Below are 21,018 nucleotides of genomic sequence, written 5' to 3' on the forward strand. Positions count from 1 at the left end.
TTCATTTCTATAAAGTATTGAAGAATGATCTTGCATCTTCTGCTATAACAGCTTTAACTCCCAAGAAATAATTTTATAAATCTCAAGTGCCTCTGAAAATGCTGCTTTCTTGGCTACTTGATATTTGAGGAGGGGTCAGAGAAGAGCTGCATTGGAAATTATAATTTCCCACGTGGAAAACCTAGATGGGCTTTTTCTTCAGAATGCCACAAATGTTAATATTGAAATGACAAAGTTAGTGAAACCGTGTTCGGTTCTTGAGCCTCACTAATCTACTTACTGTGATTCACCTTGCTGGAAGGTGGTCACACATTTATCTTGCCTCATATTCCAAGAAGCTTTTATTCCTAAATGAAAATGATCGCCTTTCAGCTAAACCAGAAACTTGATTGTGATCTAGAAGCAGGTGCAGCCTTACTACCTTATTGCTACTCCCTCAACTAAATTGTGTTGTACCGGATTGAAAGTCAAGTATGTCTTCTTTTGGACTGCATCGTTTAGCTGCTTTTTGCATCAGCTTACTTAGCCACTGAGGATATTATATGCCTGCAGAACTGAATTTGATAATGCTAGAAGAATTAGCTCAATTAATTAAATGATTAATAGAGAAAATGATCAAAGATGTTGCCTGGATTTGGGCACTTCAGTTACAGTATAGGGAAAGGATGAATATTTTAGAAATGATTAGCTGTATTGCAGTTATTTTATGGTAATAAAGTGACATGTTGCAAATACTTGGGTCAGGCAGCATGTGGCTAGAACAACAGCATTAACATTCAAACCAAGACCTTTAAATGGGATGAGACAAAGTTAGAAAACAAGCAATTTTCAGAGGAGATGAAGCATTGTGAAGAATTTTAGGATGGATACTGAGAGGATTGACTGCTACTGTTACGTACCTGTGACGTGACAGGGATGTACTTGTCACGTGACAGATGTTGAAGCTATACTGGACTTGAGGTAATGGTCTTGTGATGGTGGAGTGATGTCATTTTCCCACCAGTAGAGGTCATGTGACAGTTTTTTTTTACAGAGTATAAAAGGAGGACCCCTCCCTGTGAGGAGGGGCAGTTCGTGGCTGGATTTGCCATGTTGACTTCGTGCCACTGCGTGATTTAATGTTATGATGCAGTTTAGTTGAAAGATGAAGTTTTATCTAATGCCTAAAGTTTAAAAGGTCATTGCCAGCAGTTTCTTTATAATACTGCTAGTTGAGAATCGGTGGAGAGTGAAGATCGGAGTTCGGGAGTTAAAAGATCGAGGGAAGTCGATTTCGACGGTGAAACAGGTTCGACCTTGTTTGATCCTCATTCGGAAGGAATTCGTTGACTGTTCTCGTGTTAATCCCATGAATAATAGCAGAAAGGATTGGGAACAGTTTTGTAAAGGAAAGGTCAGTGCCTTTAAGCCGTTACATATCTTCTTCGTAAAATTCTTCGTGGGAAAAGTAGTTCAACTGGGAATTGCAACAACACGATGTGAAAGAGAATTTAAATCGTCTTAAAAAGTCTCTCCCTTAAATGGACTGTAAGCATTTTGAACTTTTGCAGTACTACTTTGAAGAACTGTTTAAGCTTCATTGCTTTAAGAATTGTTTAAGCTGCCGCACAGCAGCTGATTTCTGGTTACGTGAGTGGTTTGTTTACTTTTGGGGGGGGTTTGTTTTCAGTGTTTAATAAACGTGTTATTTGTTATAAAAACCCCTGCCTCACTCATATATTTATTGTTGCTTGAATCCGTAACACTACAAGCTGATGGTGCTGACTGAGAGTTGAAGATTTGCTGATTGTAGATGATATGTCTGAAGGAGATGCGAATAGAGCAATGTACGAATTGTCAGATCAAGTGCAATAGCTGGAAATCTAGAATAAAGTACTGGAAATGGACAATAAATCAGGCAATTGAGAACATTAGTGGTTGGTTTGGTCTCCTAATTATTGTATTGTGTAGTATAAGTGATGAAATTAAAGTCTGTGAAACAAGTGGGCAGTAATTGTGGGGGCTAATGTCTACATTATAAACCCCTATAAAGTCCCATGTTGGAAGTTAATCAACAAAAATCTAAAGTACATGCAATTTGGGCAATGTACCCAGTCAGTTTAATAGATGGCAGTCAATGAGTGTATTTGTACACCATTGAGAAATTTTGCAATTGGAGAAAGTATTGGAGGGAAATGGGGATAGAAGAGAATTGGGAGTATAATAATTGTAAAAATAATTTATGCTAGTCATGCTTGCATACCAAGAGTGGAGCTAAATTCCTTGATCAGTTGCACACTAATTAATTTCTTAGACTTGACTAATTTGATATGCATTGCCAACTGTTTCTTGAATGAGCATTTTCCTTGCTAGTTTAATGCAGTCATGATGCATCAGTTCTGCATATATAAAGACATTTTGGAGCACTAACTTTCTAAACTGATAGCAGATTCAATAAATAGAATTTTCTGTTTGCCAAGATATAATGAACCGTGTCACAGGCATATTTAACACGTTCACATATCTTGTGATTTATTGGGTGAATCTGATGATTAAATTTGCAAATGACGCAGGTAGGTAAGAAATTAGTGAAGATGATATTTGGGGCTACAAAAAGATATGGATAGGTTAAATAAGTGGGCAAACATCTAGCAAATGGAAGATTGTGTGGGATAATATAAAACGTGAAATTTTACAGGATTTTTTTAAAGCAGTCCATTTAAATTGTTGGAAGTTACAGAGCTCAGTCTATCCTGATACTAGATTTTTGTCTATGTACGTGGATACTGTGACTGGGAAAGGGGAAAGAATTTTCACTTTAAAAGTGAAAGTGGTTTGCTGAGCCTGTTTCAAACCTTACTATTCACAATCTATACAGGTAAAGAAGCTTAATTATCTTTGACTGTCACATTCACTCATTTAGACATCCTGTTCTTTTCTCATCTCTCCCATCTTTTCTGCCACTGAAAACTAATTTGTTTTCTGTCTTGCCCAGTTTTGGCTGAGTGTCTGACTTGAAACATTAACTCTTTCTCTTTCCACAAACACCAGCTGATTTATTGAGCCTTTAGTTTTTTCCATTTTTATTTCAGAATGTTGTTGTTGCAGGAGAATTAAATACAGAAACAGGAAGGTTACACTTTAGTTATACGGGACAAAAGTGAGGCCTCATTTGGAATCTCCAATGCACAGTGTAATATTTGAAATTTCTAAATAAGGAAGAATGTAAATGTATTGGAAATGCTCAGAAAAAGCTAATACATGGAGTGGGTTCATTGTCTCATAGTGCAAGGCTGGACCGTGAAGGCTTGTATCTACAGGAGTTTTGAAGAGTGAGAGGGGGATTTGATGTCTCTGTTGTGAATCTCTGGAGTTCTGTACAGTTAAGTAAGTGGTCAGTGGGATTATTTAAGACAGAGTTTGGATTTTGAAGGAATTGAGTGATTATCCAACCATCTTTTAATATCTTTAATGAGTACTGTCAAAATAAAGAGCCCTTAATATGCTCCTCTTTCTTAGATTACCCGTTTGGCACATGAATGATTTGCTCCCATTTCTAACTCCCTGGGTTCTGTGATTAATCTAGAAAACATTAACCCATTGACTGGTGGAGCTTAAGGTGGCCAATGAAGTGGGTAGTTGAATAGCTTGAGGTCATTTACTCAGGACTTCTATGTACACACTGCATATTGCTCATTTTGGGTTCAAAATGGTCCTTTTATCCTTTGAACAGTTTTAGATGAATTTCTGAATCAGTGGGATTACTGTGCTTGTTTTCGCTAGGAGCATTTGAGAAGATCCTTGAATTTATTTCATCTGCCTGGTTATCTCGTTTGTGCCAGTAGGGAATAGCTTGTTTTGTGATGCTAGGCACACAAACATGGCCTACTCAACAGAGCCAACTGAGTGCAATTAGGTTGGGGATGTTAGCTGGGAAAGAATGGTTTGTTTGACCTTCCACTGAAGATGGAAAATATTTTTAGCAGTGACAATCTTTCCAGTGCCTTGATATGGTTGAGAATTGAACTAACAGCAAGTACTTCAAGGTTTGAAATACTGATGCCTGATAGATTAATTTTGTATCATGTTTCTAGTTTTGATATTTTTTAAAGTGCATTTTCCTAGGTGAACCAAATACTGTGTTGGTACACTGGTGATGGTGGATTTCATTGTCAGTGTAACTGCGGAAATGTGGCGTCTATGGAATGGGAAGCCTGCTTCTGTTTCTTTTCAGCGTGTAATACAGCAAGGAACAAGTAGAGAGAGGAGCTTTAGTGTTGCAGATGTTGAACAGTGTATGCCTTGGTCAGTCAATGATATAGATCTCGGCCTTCAAATGTGAGCAAACATAAGCATTATCATTGTAGTGCCACTCATCTGCTGACATTGATCTGACTTTGGATTTTGAATTTGTTTCCTGTTAAATGAGACAGGATTTCTGCTTCAACATGTGAGAAGTCTATCCCCCAAGATGAAAGACAACAAACTGATCCTCCAGGATGACTTCACCCTCAAAATACAATCCTTGCATTTTGTGATCAGCAAGATGATTTTGTCACAATCAGTAGCCTATTTTGTCAGGACCTTGAGGTATAAGCTGTGGTCCGACATTGGCACCTATTGAATTATATCATTGATAGAAGGACCATAAGGATCTGTCACCTGTCTGTGACAAGTATTGATGACTGTTGGACTGACCTCTGCCCTGTATGTCTTATTAACCTCCATTAAACTGACTACAAAATGTTGCCATAGAACAACAGGGTTGAAGCTATGAAAGAAGAGAACACATCACAGGCAACCTGTTAGCTCGAGCCAGTAGAGCTGCAAAATATCTACAACTGATGGTCTGCCTTGAAAACAGCCATAACTGACTCTTAAATAGACCAGCAAAGCTCAAAGTGAATTTATTATCAAAGAGAGTGTGCATGTGTGTCTACATATAGATGTGTGTATATATCACCATATATTGCATGAGATTTAGTTTCAGGCATTCACAGTAAGCACAAAGAAACACAGTGGAATCAATGAATAACTGCATACAAAGATGGGCAAACGTTCCTTTGTTTAAAGCCAGATTTGTTTAACTTGGTGAGTTGTTTCCCTTACATTTGCTAAGAGTGCAACATCCATTATGAAGGATCCCCACCATTCAGATCACGCTGCTGTTATCAGGAAGGTGCAGGAGTCTCAGGACTCATGCCACCAGGTTCAGGAACAGTTATTACCCCTCAACCATCAGGCTCTTGATCCTGAGTGCATAACTTCACTCAGCCCATCTCTGAACTGTTCCCACAACATATGGAGTCACTTGCAAGGACTCTCCATCTCCTGTTTTCGATATTTATTATTACAATTTTTCTTTTGTATTCGTAGTTTGTTGTCTTTTGGACATTGTTTGTTTGCTAATTCTTTTGGGCGCAGTCTGCTGTTGATTCTATTGTTTTCTTGGATTTACTGAGTATGCCCACCAGAAAATGAATCTTGGGGTTATATACGGTGACATATATGTACTCTAATAATAAATTTACTTTGAACTCTTGACTATTTCCCTATTTAATCAGTTAAAGCATTGTATAAAACAAATCCTCATGGCAATTTGTGTACATTCTTCCCAAACCTTTAGTAAGGATTCTGTCTTTGGGTGAGAGGAAATTATTAACCCCAGACAAGAACAAAATAATTGAAACCAGGATGGTGGTATGGACAGAATAATAGAGCAGTCATAAGAACATTGATTTATTACTTGTATTTATATAGATTTTCTGTAACTATCTATTTTTTTTTCAAAATACATCAGTGAAGTACTTTATAACAGTTATCATTGTTATGAAAGGACATAATAGCAACCATCTTGCCCTGTGTTCTGAATGGCCAGGCAAGTTTTTATTACTAATGGAGTTGCTTGAGGGCTTTGTTGTTCAACTTGGGAATGTTGTGTCAGCAAATCAGGATGGTGAAATTGGGAGAAGGTTCTAGAAAAATTAGGAGAGGTTTTTGTGACGGACACTGGCATGCGTCAAGGTTTTTTTTTGGCAGCAGCTGGGAGAAGACAAGGGAAGATGGCTGAGGATGCTGTTCCTGTTGCACAAGGTGCTTTGTGCAGGTGAATGGCTTCAAGGAGGAGGGACCAGTTTGTTTGAGATTGATTTCAAGTGACATTCGGATTGCGGTGTGCACTTTCACCCAGTCCGAGAGTCCAGTGCATGAGTTAAAAACAACTTCAAGATGAGCTCCAACAAGTGCAAATTTAACTTTTTAATTATGATGAGCCCTTTCTGTTTAAATTTTTCTTTAATAACTTAAGTTAACATTCATAAATATACTTTATTGTTGTATGCAGTTATTGCTTGCATGGGGTTAGTAAATTACACAGTATTCACACTGATGGGGGTTCGGGTGGGCAAGACACCCCATCCTCACAGGTCATAGTGACCCTAGATGTACCAAGTCAGAGAAAGGTGGTTTTCTCACCACTGACTCGGATGGCTGTCAGTGAGGGGTTAATGAGAACCCAGTAAAAAGGGGGTTTCACAAATTTCAATAGCTGTACCACAGAGAGCATTCTGACTGGATGCATCACAGCATGCTATAAAGGCTCCAATGCACAGAATTGCAGGGTTTTGTAGACTCAGCCAGCTCCATCGCTACCTAACATTGAAGACATCTTCATGAGGTAGTGCCTCAAGAAGCCTTAAGAATCCACAGCATACAGATCATTCTCTAATCTCATTACTAGGAGGTACAGGAGACAATTCAGAAACAGCTTCTTTACCTCTGCTTCAGATTTCTCAAAGGTCCACAAACACCATCTTGTGCCTTTTTTTTTGCACTATTTCAAGATTCAAGATTGTTTAGTCATTTCCTTTACAAAAGTGTAAGGAGAACAAAATAATAGTTACTCTAGATGAGGTGCAGCACAGGAAAAAAAGAAAAGATAGACAAATACACAAAATAAATAAATAAATAAATAGATAGATAGATAAAGACAATTATATGTGCATAAAGTGATACTAGGCTGACTGAAAGGAAGTAATAAAGTAGTGGTGGAGTTAGTGGGTGGAGGTGTTGCTCAGTTGTGCTGCTTGGGGAAAGTAACTTTATTTATTGAGATACAGCATGTTGTAGGCCTCTCTACCCTTCAAGCTGTGCCTTTTGAGTCTAGTGGCCCTGGCATTGATGCTACATGGCCTCTTCCCTGATGGGAGTGAGACAAACAGTCTATGAGGAGGGTGGGTGGGATCCTTCATGGGTAATCTGTAGTAATTTTGTGTCTTTGCACTGTCCTGCTGCCACAAGACAAATTTCACTTCATAGGTTTCTGTGCTGTAGTTTTCTGTGACTCTGACTCTGAGAGCAATAGTGATTGACAAATGGGATCTGGTTCTAGCTGTACATGCTCTCCAGTTTTGATTCTCTTTCTATTGACTAATTGCTAGGGTATTTATCCAAATATTAAAGTTTTACTCAAGATTAAGTAGTCACTGTTCCTTTAAGTTGGCCTTATCGGTTCATATTTTGAATAATATTTTGAAATTTTTTTTGAGAAAATATTTTGAGATTTTGAACAATTTCTTCAGTATTCACTAAGGAGAAGGATATTGAATTGTGTAAGGTAAGGGAAAGAAGTAGGGAAGTTATGGAAACTATGACGATTAAAGAGGAGGAAGTACTGGCGCTTTTAAGGAATATAAAAGTGGATAAATCTCCGGGTCCTGACAGAATATTCCCTAGGACCTTGAGGGAGGTTAGTGTAGAAGTAGCAGGGGCTCTGACAGAAATATTTCAAATGTCATTAGAAATTGGGATGGTGCTGGAGGATTGGAGTATTGCTCATGTGGTTTCATTGTTTAAAAAGGGTTCTAAGAGTAAACCGAGCAATTATAGGCCTGTCAGTTTGACATCAGTGGTGGGTAAATTAATGGAGAGTATTCTTAGAGATGTAATATATTATTGTATGGATAGACAAGGTCTGATTAGGAACAGTCAACATGGATTTGTGCGTGGAAGGTCATGTTTGACAAATCTTACTGAATTTTTTGGAAGAAGTTGCGAGGAAAGTTGACAAGGGAAAAGCAGTGGATAGTGTCTATATGAGCTTCAGTAAGGCCTTTGACAAGGTTCCACATGGAACGTTAGTTAGGAAGGTTCAGTCGTCAGGTATTAATATTGAAGTAGTAAAATGGATTCAACAGTGGCTGGATGGAAGACAGAGTAGTGGTGGATAACTGTTTGTCAGGTTGGAGGCCGGTGACCAGTGGTCTGCTTCAGGGATCTGTACTGGGTCCAATGTTGTTTATCATATACATTAATGATCTGGATGATGGGGTGGTAAATTGGATTAGTAAGTATGCAGGTGATACTAAGGTAGTGGTATTGCAGATAATGAAGTAGGCTTTCAAAGCTTGCAGAGAGATCTAGGCCAGTTAGAAGAGTGGGCTGAACGATGGCAGGTGGAGTTTAATGCTGATAAGTGTGAAGTGCTACATTTTGGTAGGAATAATCCAAATAGGACATGCATGGTAAATGGTAGGGCATTGAAGAATGCAGTAGAACAGAGTGATCTAGGAATAATAGTGCATAGTTGTCTGAAGGTGTAATCTCACGTGGATAGGGTGGTGAAGAAAGCTTGTGGTATGTTGGCCTTTATAAATCAGAGCATTGACTATAGGAGTTAGGATGTAATGTTAAGATTGTACAAGGCATTGGTAAGGCCAAATTTGGAGTATTGTGTACAGTTCTGGTCACCGAATTATAGGAAACATGTCAACAAAATAGAGAGAGTACAGAGAAGATTTACTAGAATGCTACCTGGGTTTCAGCACCTAAGTTACAAGGAAAGGTTGAACAAGTTAGGTCTATATTCTTTGGCGCGTAGAAGGTTGAGGGGGGGACTTGATAGAGGTATTTAAGATTATGAGGGGGATAGATAAAGTTGATGTGGATAGGCTTTTTCCATTGAGAGTAGGGGAGATTCAAACAAAAGGACATGAGTTGAGAGTTGGAGGCAAAAGTTTAGGGGTAACATGAGGGGGAACTTCTTTACTTGGAGAGTGGTAGCTGTGTGGAACGAGCTTCCAGTAGAAGTGGTAGAGGGAGGTTTGGTATTGTCATTTAAAGTAGAATTGGATAGATATATGGACATGAAAGGAATGGAGGGTTATGGGCTGAGTGTGGGTCAGTGGGATTAGGTAAGCGTTCGGCACGGACTAGAAGGGCTGAGATGGCCTGTTTCCGTGCTGTAATTGTTATATGGTTATATTAAAAGCTGTTGAACCACAACTGATTACTAAGATATCCATGATAGAAAAATGGTGACCTCATGGAAGCATACAGCAGACAATTGGTTAACAATTAGCAGTTTAATAAAAACAGTAGGTTTTTTTTGTTAACTTTGAAGCAAGTTATATTTATTCTACTTCTACTGTGTGATTAAATGCACACCTGAAACCTCTGCATAGGGCAATTTAACCATTGCACACTTCAGTAAAGTAGAAGTAAGGTTCAATAAAATATTTCAGAAGTAAGGTTCAAAAAAATCAAACCCAAACCTTCATTCTTACTGATGTGATAAATGCCTAAATTAATTCTGATATTTGTATCATCTGTAGTTGATTGTTTTGTTGTAGTCCAAGTTTTAAATAATCTTCTACTCTAAAATATTATTTACTAAAAATGTTTGACGGTGAGCTACATAATAAATTAGTTTGACTATGAGGGATATCCTGAAGCTCCAAAAGCTTATTGAAAATTCTTGACAATAGAAAGAGCAAAAAGATTGCTAGTAATTTAAAGTTTTCTCCTTTATCTAGCCATTATCCAGTATTGAACAAAACAACTTGAAATGCCATATTTAATAAAGTTGTAAATAAATACCGAGCAAGTGAAGAGAAAAGCAGATTTTCAATATCTGAAACTTTCTGCACATGCTACCTAACCTGAGTATTTTTTCAGCATTTTCTGTTTTTATTACAAACTTTTAGCATCTGCTGCATTTTGCATTTTTTCATATTTTGGAAACCTTAAATTATTTTGTGAAGTTTGATATTAACCACCCCCTAATAATGGTTACTGGGTTGAAAGAAATTCATAAAGTACATACTCTGAATGCACTGCTATCTGAATAAGACGTGTCTTGTAAATTTGTTCTCTACTTGATGTTGCTCATTAAATGCTGTTTGCAAGAGTCTAAGATTATTTTCCAATTTCTTTCAGGAGGGACCAAAGTGAAACACTGAATGGTCTGCTTGAAATAAATCAAAAGGTATGGTTGCTGCTTGATATTTCAAGTTAACAAGCTAATTTTGCTGTAGCAATTCAATCTCACTCAAGAATACCTTAGTTTGAAGTAAAGATTGTCACATTTTTCTCCCACTGTGACACAAAGGAACCTTCACAAATTATGCAAACAATTGTCTTATGATTGAAGATGATGCTGTTGCACATATTCTGCTTGGGTGTATGGAAATTTTGTTTTCTTCCCTGTCTATGGTTTAATATGCTTCCAGGATTACTGCACCAATGTGATATTTCACTCTATTGGCCATTGGCCATGACTTATATGAATCCAGACATGATGAACATCATTTTGGAGCCTCTTTCTGTTCTATCTCAACAAGTTTACAGCATGAATCACATAGCCTGATTTAGGAGTAGCAATCTTAGATAACATTCCTTTTGTGTTTTGCAAAATTGAGGTCAAAATTGCGAGAAAGCACCACTCAGATCAAAATTGAATTCTTGCGTTGTGTTTATTTGTAGACACTGTGTTCAATCATACAGAATGTGCTCTGTAATAAATATTAACATCATATTAGGACAACCAGACAATGTTTAATCGTACAACAGCTGCACTTCTCTCTCGATTTTGATCTCATAATTTATTGTCATCTTGATGTATTGCAGCATCAGTATAAGCAGTGTTGTGAAGAATCCTACAGAAACTTTTATTAGATAATTTTGGTTTACTGAATTGAAATGGAAGTATTGGATGAGATGTTGAGATTCATTCCCGCTATTTTGTTTCATTTCCAAATTCCATGTATTCCATGACATTTAAAAGGATTCTTTGCTGAATTGATAACAAGTGTTCAGATCATTAATTAAGAATCAATGGAAGTCATTGCAAAATAATTTAAACTCATTTAATGAACCAAATATAAAAATGCATTTCCTGATTGGGTGCATGTGGTTAATGGACAGAAGAGTTACATTAGTCGTAGAAGGAATGAATGTATTTTTTTAAAAAAAGATCCTTACTTTTCTTGGCACCACTTGTGTTGTGCTATATTTAATAAGCTTTGCATCATGATACAATAAATTTCTGAATCTAACAGTGCAGTACTTTTTTTTTTAAAAAAAAGTCTTAGTTCTGGTCTTCATCAAAGTGGCTTGTCAGCTTGATACATGGAATACCCAATGCATGCATATACTTCAGATTATAACTATATCTCATCTTTAAAATCCGGTTTCTGGATGCTGTTATGCGCACAAGTATAAAGCAAAATCAATGATTTCTTGTGTTTAATTCCTGATATGTTCTGACTTCATATGATTTTAGCTGAAGTTCACCTCTGTAGATTTGAATTCTGGAAAAAAACAATAGTTACGCTCATTAACTGTGAACTAAATCTGTTTTGATAAGATTCTCTTTAAACACTGTTTCAATTCTTGCCTAGATTTTTCCAGGAATGTCTGAAAAGGAGAAAGAAAATGATGACATCAGACAAAGGGAAAGAGGGCACGTGATTTTCACTTAAGCACCAAGTTCTATTTTCTTTCTGTGAATTTGTCATTGAGGCCTTGGATGGGATGCTAGTCCAGAGGTTAGGTTGCTTGGCATTCAAGATGAAGTAGTCAGTTGGATTCAGCATTGGCTTGGCTAAGAAGCCAGAGAAGATAGTACCGTAAATTCCGGACTATAAGCCACTACTTTTTTCCCACGCTTTGAACACTGCGGCCTATACTACGGTGCGGCTAATGCATGTTTTTTTTTCATGCCGCCAAAAACATTTTGCCTCGTAACAGTAGACCAATAAAATTGATGAGTAGTTCACAGAGGTCTAATGAAATTGTACGATAAATCAAGCACACTTTCACAATTAAATTATTGTAAATCAGTCATTTGTACTCACCCTCATCAACATGGAAAACACTCGAAGAAAAGCATATGATGCAGCTTTTAAGTTAAAGGCGATCAATCTGGCGGTTGAAGAAGGAAATCGAGCTGCTGCACATAATTTTGGCATAAATGAATCGATGGTGAGACGGTGGAGACGCCAGCATGAAGAACTGAGTCAATGCAAAAAGACGACAAAAGCTTTCAGAGGTAATCATAGCAGATGGCCCGAACTTGAAAACTTTCTTGAAAACTGGGTTAACACACAGAGAGCAGGCGGCCGCGATGTTTCCACTGAGCAGATCAGACTGAAGGCTAAAGCAATCGCCACCAAAATGAAAATCGAAGATTTTAGAGGTGGGCCATCGTGGTGTTTTAGATTTATGAGACGAAAAGGCCTGTCCATCAGGGTACGCACGACTCTGTGTCAGCAGCTCCCTCCCGACCACGAGGAAAAACTTGCTAACTTCCGCACATTCACTCAAACAAAGATAGCGGAGAATTCCATCGGGCCAGATGATATCATAGTGCGCAGGAGGAAGATGAAGAAGGCGATCAATAACTTTTCCTGGTAGGCTGCAGTACATATATTTTTTTACCAGTCGTTAGGAGATATTGGAATGTTGTTCGTGCACTGTTCAGTAAAAAAGTATACGCAACGTAATTTGTGTGTTACCGATACGTATGTATATTTAAAAGTAGCTGTGTTACAGGCACTGTTCGAAAAAAAGCATTTGCAATATGTATTTGTTTATGTTACCATACGGATTTAATTAAAAGTTAAAAAATCCTCACGTGTAATATCTTTCTGTGTAAATATCTCATATTACAACTTGGGACACCTGCGTCTTAAAATCCGGTGCGGCCTGTACAAGTACAAAATTGATTTTCTTTCTAAAATTAGAGCGTGCGGCTTTTAATCAGGTGCGCTCTGTAGTCCAGAATTTATGGTAGATTGTTTCTGACTGGAAGCCAGTGACAAGTAGTACCCTGCAGGGATTAGTGCTGGATCCATTATTGTTTACCATCTATATTAATGATTCAAATGGTAATATGGAAAATTGGATTGGCGAATTTGCAGATGCCACCAAGATTGGGGACATAGTAGACAATGAGGAAGCCTATCAAAACAAGCAAGATTTGGACCAGCTAGGAAAATTGACTGAAAGATGGCAGAATTTAATGCAGACAAGTGTGAGGTGTTGCACTTTGGAGTGACGAACAACAGTAAGACTTGTACAGTGAATGGTAGGGTACTGAGGTGTGTGTTAGAATGAAGGGACCTGTGAATACAGATCCATAATTCCTTGAAAGTGAGGCAAAATTTGGTGTATGTGCATTTCTGGTCACCACCTAGGGGAAAAGATATCAATAAGCTTGAAAAAGTTCAGAAGATTTGCAGTGATGTTGTTGAGATTTGAGGACATGAGTAATAGGGAAATATTGAATAGGTTAGTACTTTATTCCTAGAACGAGGGGAGATCTTGTAGAGGAATACAAAATTATGTGTGGTATCAATAGAGTGAATGCAAGAAGGCTTCTTCACTTCAGGGTGGGTGAGTGTAGAACTAGAGGTCACAGGTTTGAGGTGAAAGGTGAAATATTTAAGGAAAACCTGAGGGGATCTTCTTCACTAAAAGGGTGACGTGAGTGTGGAATGAGCTACAAGCAGAAGTGGTAGATGCAGGTGTGATCTTAACATTTAAGAGATGTTTGAAAAGTTACATGGATGAGATGGGTATGAAGAGCTTTGTCAGGATACAGATAAATAAGACCAGACCGCCACTGGTTTGATAAGGTTGAAGGGTTGTTTCTGTGTTGTAGTGCTCTGTAACTCTGAAGTAGTGTGGATTAATTTTGCTGCTGAAAATGTGGCCTGCCTTCACTTAGTCACATTAACAAACACACCAGACACTTAATCTTCTGCTGCAAATTGCACACCAAATTAATTTATTCAGTCACTTCACCAGTACATAATACAGTACACTTACCCTGATTATGAGAAGACGACCATTACAAAGATTTCAAGGCGGCCTGCTGCTAAAAGTCTGGCACAGGAAAATCATACTTTCAATTCAAGGAAAGTTTTGTCAAATTTATTTCAAATAGAACCTGGTGTTTTGTATTAGTTGCCAATAACTCTGTTTTGGCGTAGATAGACAACAAGTCTAAAACCTTTTATCTTGAACTAAATCATTAAATAAAAGTGTTGGAAGTGCACAGCAAGTCAGGCAGCATTTGTGGAGAAAGAAATAAAATGCTGTAAGATCATTAACTTGAAATATTAACTCTGTTTTTCTCTCCACAGATGCTGCAAGACCTGAGTATTTCCGGTCTTTTCTGCTTTTATTTGAGATTCATCTGCAGAATTTGCTCTTGGGACTAAACCATCCTTTGTCTCATCTTGTTCCTGAGCTCTCTTCACAGCTGTGTTTCTTACTTAATTGTATTATTTCTGACCTTGTAGAGATCTCCACAAAGTTATTGGGATTTTTAAGTGCTTCCTACTTCTCTATTAGGTTTGTGCAGCATATCTCAGTTTGTTTCGATTCTCCAATCTCAGGTCAGGAGGATAGAAGATGATCCAATATAAATATTAGCTAGCCTACAAAAATTGAACCTCAGCATTTTGAATACACATAAGTTATTGCAATCTTGCTGTGGAAGGTTCAAGGATGATGTATTGCAGAAGGTCAAACACATGATCACTAACTGTAAGCTCCAATCTTATGGACTTCCTGCCCAGGTATTTGGCAGAATTCATCGAAACAATGAACAAACATTACCAAAGATAATATTACACTTTGTTTTACTTTAGAGCCTACATTAAATGAAAACCCAAAGGCAGAAAATAAAATAGTTTTGTATTATTCTATTGCTCTGGTGAGCACTATGCAGCAAACTACATTAAGTCATTTGGTTTCACCTTATTTCCTGCTCTATATAACTCATAATTTGAGCACAGGTGATTATGCAGAATCTGAGTCTTGCAGATCAGGGAAGACTTTTTTGCCTTCTGATTTTTCAATTGTTGGTTTCTTAATTCACTTCAACATTTTTTCTATCATATTTCATTTCTCTGACTTTTTCTGCAAACTAGATTGAGTATTAGAAACATAGAAAACCTATAGCACAATACAGGTGTTTTGGCCCACAATGCTGTGCTGAACATGTACTTTTGAAATCACCTAGGGCTACCCATAGCCCTCTTTTATTAAGCTCCATGTACCTTTCCAGGAGTCTTAAAAGACCCTCACACACAAAATGCTAATGGAACACAGCAGGCCAGGCAGCATCTATAGGAAGTACAGTCAATGTTTTGGGTGGAGACCCTTCGTCAGGACTAACTGAAAGAAAAGGTAGTAAGAGATTTGAAAGTGGGAGAGGGAGGGGGAAATCCGAAATGCATTTTGTATGTGTTGCTTGAATTTCCAGCATCTGCAGATTTCCTCGTGTTTGCGGTCTTAAAAGACCCTATTGTATCCGCCTCCACAGCCATCACTGGCAGCCTATTCCATGCACTTACCACTCTCCGTGCAAAAAAAACCAAAAAAAAAACACAACAGCAACAACAATAACTTACCCCTGACATCATCTCTATGCGTACTTCCAAGCACCTTAAAACTGTGCCCTCTTGTGTTAGCCATTTCAAATATCCCCTGAACATCTGCCACATATCTGCCGTATGTTTTCCTGAGAACATCTGTTCCCAATTTATGCTTCCAAGTTCCTGCCTGATAGCCTCGTATTTCCCCTTACTCCAATTAAACGTTTTCCTAACTTGTCTGTTACTATCCCTCTCCAATGCTATGGTAAAGGAGATAGAATTGTGATCGTTATCTCCAAAATGCTCTTCCACTGAGAGACCTGACATCTGACCGGGTTCACTTCCCAATACGAGATCAATTACAGCCTCTCCTCTTGTAGGCTTATCTACATATTGTGTCAGGAAACCTTCCTGAACACACCTAACAAACTTCACACCATCTAAGCCATTTGCTCTAGGAAGATGCCAAGCAATGTTTAGGAAATTAAAATCTCCCACCACCACGACTCTTATTATTACACCTTTTCAGAATCTGTCTCCCTATCTGCTCCTCAATGTTACTATTGGGTGATTTATATTAAAAAAATCACCCAGTAGAGATATTGACCCCGTGTTTCTGACTTCCACCCACAGAGACTCAGTAGACAATTCCTCCTTCCTCCTTTTCTGCACCCATGACACTACCTCTGATCAGCAGTGCCATACCCCTACCTCTTTTGTCTCCTTCACTGTCCTTTCTGAAACATCTAAAGCCTGGCACTCGAAGTAACCATCCCTGCCCCTGAGCCGTCCAAGTCTCTGTAATGGCCATAACATCATAGCTCCAAGTACTGATCCATGCTCTAAGCTCATGTACTTTGTTCATGATGTTTCTTGCATTAAAATGGACACATCTCAAACCATCGGTCTGAGTGTATCCCTTCTCTATCACCTGCCTATCCTCTCTCTCGCACTGTGTCCAAGCTTTCTCTATTTGTGAGCCAACTGCCCCTTCCTCCATCTCTTCAGTTTCTACCCCTACAGCAATCCTAGTTTAAGCACTCCCCAATAGCCTTAGCAAACCTCCTTAGGGTAGCCTTAGACGTTACGTGATGTCCTTAATTATTTCAAACTTTAAAGTAAATTTATTATCAAAGTATCAAAGTATATGTAACCCTGAGTCTTGTGGGCATTCACAGTACATGCAAAAAACACAACAGAATCAATGAAAGACCGCACCTAAGAGAATAGAAAACAATTAATCTGTAAACCAAATACAAAAGGAAAAATAAATAAGTAATAAATATCGAGAACATGAAATGAAGAGTCCTTGATAATGAGTCTATAGGTTGTGGGAACATTTCAATGTTGAGGTGAGTGTACTTATCCCCTCTGGTTCTAGAGCCTGATGGTTGAGGGATTGTAGAAAGTCATCATTGGTATCAAAATCCCCTCCTCCATGATTTCCATCAACACTGGTGCACCACAGGGCTGTGTGCTTGGCCCCCTGCTCTACTGACTTAACACCTTAGACTGTGTGGCAAAGTACAGCTTCAACACCATATTCAAGTTTGCTGACAACACCACTGTTGTGGGCTGAATCAAAAGCGGTGATGAATCAGCATGCAGGAGAGAGATTGAAATTTTGGCTGACTGGTGTCATAACAACAGCCTGTCACTCAACATCAGCAGACTAAGGAAAGGAGAGGGAAAACTGAAGTCCATGAGCCAGTCCATATTAGAGGATCAGAGGTGGAGAGGGTTAGCAACTTAAAATTCCTGGGTGTTACTATTTCAGAGGACCTGCTGGATGGAAGCATGTAAGTACAATTGCGCAGAAAGCACTGGAGTCTGCAGAGATTCAACATGACATTATTCAACATATATGGTATATATAATTATCTGGATAGACAGGGTCTGATTAGGAACAATCAAAATGGATTTGTGCGTGGAAGGTCATGTTTGACAAATCTTACTGAATTTTTTGGAAGAAGTTACGAGGAAAGTTGACAAGGGAAAAGCAGTGGATAGTGTCTATATGAACTTCAGTAAGGCCTTTGACAAGGTTCCACATGGAACGTTAGTTAGGTATTAATTAGTTAGTTAGGTCCGTCGTCAGGTATTAATATTGAAGTAGTAAAATGGATTCAACAGTGGCTGGATGGAAGACAGAGTAGTGGTGGATAACTGTTTGTCAGGTTGGAGGCCGGTGACCAGTGGTCTGCTTCAGGGATCTGTACTGGGTCCAATGTTGTTTATCATATACATTAATGATCTGGATGATGGGGTGGTAAATTGGATTAGTAAGTATGCAGGTGATACTAAGGTAGTGGTATTGCAGATAATGAAGTAGGCTTTCAAAGCTTGCAGAGAGATCTAGGCCAGTTAGAAGAGTGGGCTGAACGATGGCAGGTGGAGCTTAATGCTGATAAGTGTGAAGTGCTACATTTTGGTAGGAATAATCCAAATAGGACATGCATGGTAAATGGTAGGGCATTGAAGAATGCAGTAGAACAGAGTGATCTAGGAATAATAGTGCATAGTTGTCTGAAGGTGTAATCTCACGTGGATAGGGTGGTGAAGAAAGCTTGTGGTATGTTGGCCTTTATAAATCAGAGCATTGACTATAGGAGTTAGGATGTAATGTTAAGATTGTACAAGGCATTGGTAAGGCCAAATTTGGAGTATTGTGTACAGTTCTGGTCACCGAATTATAGGAAACATGTCAACAAAATAGAGAGAGTACAGAGAAGATTTACTAGAATGTTACCTGGGTTTCAGCACCTAAGTTACAAGGAAAGGTTGAACAAGTTAGGTCTATATTCTTTGGCGCGTAGAAGGTTGAGGGGGGGACTTGATAGAGGTATTTAAGATTATGAGGGGGATAGATAAAGTTGATGTGGATAGGCTTTTTCCATTGAGAGTAGGGGAGATTCAAACAGAAGGACATGAGTTGAGAGTTAGAGGCAAAAGTTTAGGGGTAACATAAGGGGAATTTCTTTACTTAGAGAGTGGTAGCTGTGTGGAACGAGTTTCCAGTAGAAGCGGTAGAGGCAGGTTCGGTATTGTCATTTAAAGTAAAATTGGATAGGTATATGGACAGGATAGGAATGGAGGGTTACAGGCTGAGAGTGCGGGCCAGTGGGACTAGGTGAGAGTAAGCATTCAGCGCGGACTAGAAGGGCTGAGATGGCCTGTTTCCGTGCTGTAATTGTTACATGGTTATATTACATCTAAAACTTTGACAAACTTTTATAAATGAGGAAAGCAACATTCATCATCAGTGATCACCACCACCCAGGTCATGCTTTCTTCTCGCTGTTGCCATTAGATAGAAGGTACAAGTCCTCATGACCAGGTTCAAGAATAGTGACAACCCCTCAACCATCAAGCTCTTGAATAAATGGGGATAATGACAGTCAATTGCTCCCTCTGAAATGTTCGTACAACCAATGATCTCTCTTTAAGGGCTCTTATCTCATCTCATCTCATGTTCTTGTTATTCATTGCTATTTATTTATATTTGCAATTGTTTTGTGAACTCTGGCTGATCTTTCATTGATCCTGTTACAGTTAGTTTTTAATAGATTTGCTGAGTGTGCCCACAGGCAAATGAATCTCAGGTTTGTATGTGGTGATATATATGTACTTTGATAATAAAATTTACTTTGAGCTTAGCTTTGATCATTGAAATCACATAGATTTCAGTTTTCATTATTTAATGCACTTAGCAAATTATTGTTTAAGCTCGTTTTGCTCCTTGCATATCATATCTGCCAAATCTTTTGATAGCTCTTTTTGTAGAACCTGAACTTTTGCACTAAGGATGACCCTAAATGGACAGGTTTCCTTCTGGTTTGTATTGAAGCTTGATTTTTGCTTGTACAAACAAATCAGTAATTGCCAGTTTTATTTTGAAGTAAGCTTACCAGTTTGCATATTTAGGTTAAAATGAGGTAGGGAGACAAATTTTCACAAAATAAATTAGTTTGTAATGAAAAAGTTGTTATTCTGAAGTACTATGCATTAAATGTCTGATTACCTTCACTTATTTGACTCTTGATTTATTAGATAATTGTAAGATACAGTACATTAATGTGTTTCTCTTGAATGCTAATTGGTTGAATGTTCAACAGATTTGAATATGTACAGTAATTCAGTGACCAGTTGACTGCATTTTTTTGTCCATTCTATAGTTATTGAATATTGAGCATTTTGAACAAGTTAGTGACTTCATACAATAACTTTCATTATGGAATGCACAAAAACAATTAAGGATACTGTAAGGAGAATACAGTTCATTTCTAAAATCCAGTCTAATAAGGAAATCGTTTTAATGTAGATACCTTTTTAAAAAATTTTGAATATTAATTCATCTTTAGGGTCAACTGTTTACACAGTTGTTGAAGGGGAGTAGAACATAAAATCATTTCCAATGACTGAATTTTAAGAGATACTGTGTGATATTAGTTTAACGTAGAGGGTTTAACAGTTGGTGGTAATGATTGAGAGGCTTTGGTTGAAAGCGCTTACCTATTTTTTTCCTCCCGATTGAGACAATCATACAACCAGTCGATTTTCACCAAGATCCAAATTGAGTTATTCCTTGTGTTTTCTTCTTTGATAATTTAATGCCAAAATATGTTCAGTTTCAGTAAGTACTGGTTATCTTTTGAAAGTTGGCCAAGGAATAACTTGAGTTAAGAAAGTTTGCTTGCATTCTGGGCTCTGTAGCAGAATTATTGTTATCTTGCGCATTACTTCAAGGATAGCTTGCTTCCTTTCCAAATGCTGATTTTTGTTTTGATGGTTGGTGAATTTTGTGTGGGATCTGCAGGACAGGAGCTACTTGATGTGTAGAATGGTAGTGGTGATGGTGTGCTCCTTTACTGTTCTTCCCTGTGCTTTGGATAAAGAGACTCTAGATTCGGGTTTTACCTGATGCTTCTCCTCCATTTTGACTGGTGTGGACTGAGGATTTCAACAAGTCATTCAGGAAGCTGTATTTTCCAAAGAAGCTCTGAATATTCTGGAAGCATCTTCTTTTTGGCTTCTGATACTTTTTTTTTGCTGCGTTAAAGCTCAGTGGCATGCCAGGTTAGAAGGTCTAATGAAGACACTGCAAATCTTATGGCCCTCTCATAAATGATGCCTGAGTGTAATTGGAATCTCAGTATGAAGATGCTGTACTGAGACAGACCTGAAATTAGTTCATCTACACTGCAAATGGATTTGGAAATATTTCTCTTGTGTGTTTGGATACCCATGTTTCTGAAGTGCAGGAACAACTTGATGCCAGACTGAGGTAAACTGCCACTGCTCTCTTCCATGGGCACACAAGCGCAATGCAGACTAGTGGTGAATTTCATCTACACTTTCACTTGAGAGATGAGCC

The 21,018-nt window shown here is 38.2% G+C and overlaps 1 protein-coding gene across 16 annotated transcripts in view; it reads left to right on the forward strand.

Annotated features, from left to right (window-relative positions):
• The window catches only part of LOC132382929 (activating transcription factor 7-interacting protein 1-like), a 154,910-nt gene that overhangs the window by 23,621 nt on the left and 110,271 nt on the right, over window positions 1-21,018 (forward strand). For 9 of the 16 annotated variants that reach the window (XM_059953506.1, XM_059953522.1, XM_059953509.1 and 6 more), the window contains exons 2-3: window positions 10,195-10,243; window positions 11,658-12,668. The exons of 2 other annotated variants lie outside the window; for them this stretch is intronic. In XM_059953506.1, the coding sequence (XP_059809489.1) occupies window positions 12,124-12,668 (545 nt within the window). In that variant the 5' untranslated portion in view covers window positions 10,195-10,243; window positions 11,658-12,123. The remainder of the gene's footprint in view (window positions 1-10,194; window positions 10,244-11,657; window positions 12,669-21,018) is intronic. 5 more of the 16 variants (XM_059953518.1, XM_059953517.1, XM_059953519.1 and 2 more) reach the window with 2 other exon arrangements.

The sequence above is a fragment of the Hypanus sabinus genome, chromosome 29 (assembly GCF_030144855.1).
Source record: "Hypanus sabinus isolate sHypSab1 chromosome 29, sHypSab1.hap1, whole genome shotgun sequence".
Lineage (NCBI taxonomy): Eukaryota > Metazoa > Chordata > Chondrichthyes > Myliobatiformes > Dasyatidae > Hypanus > Hypanus sabinus.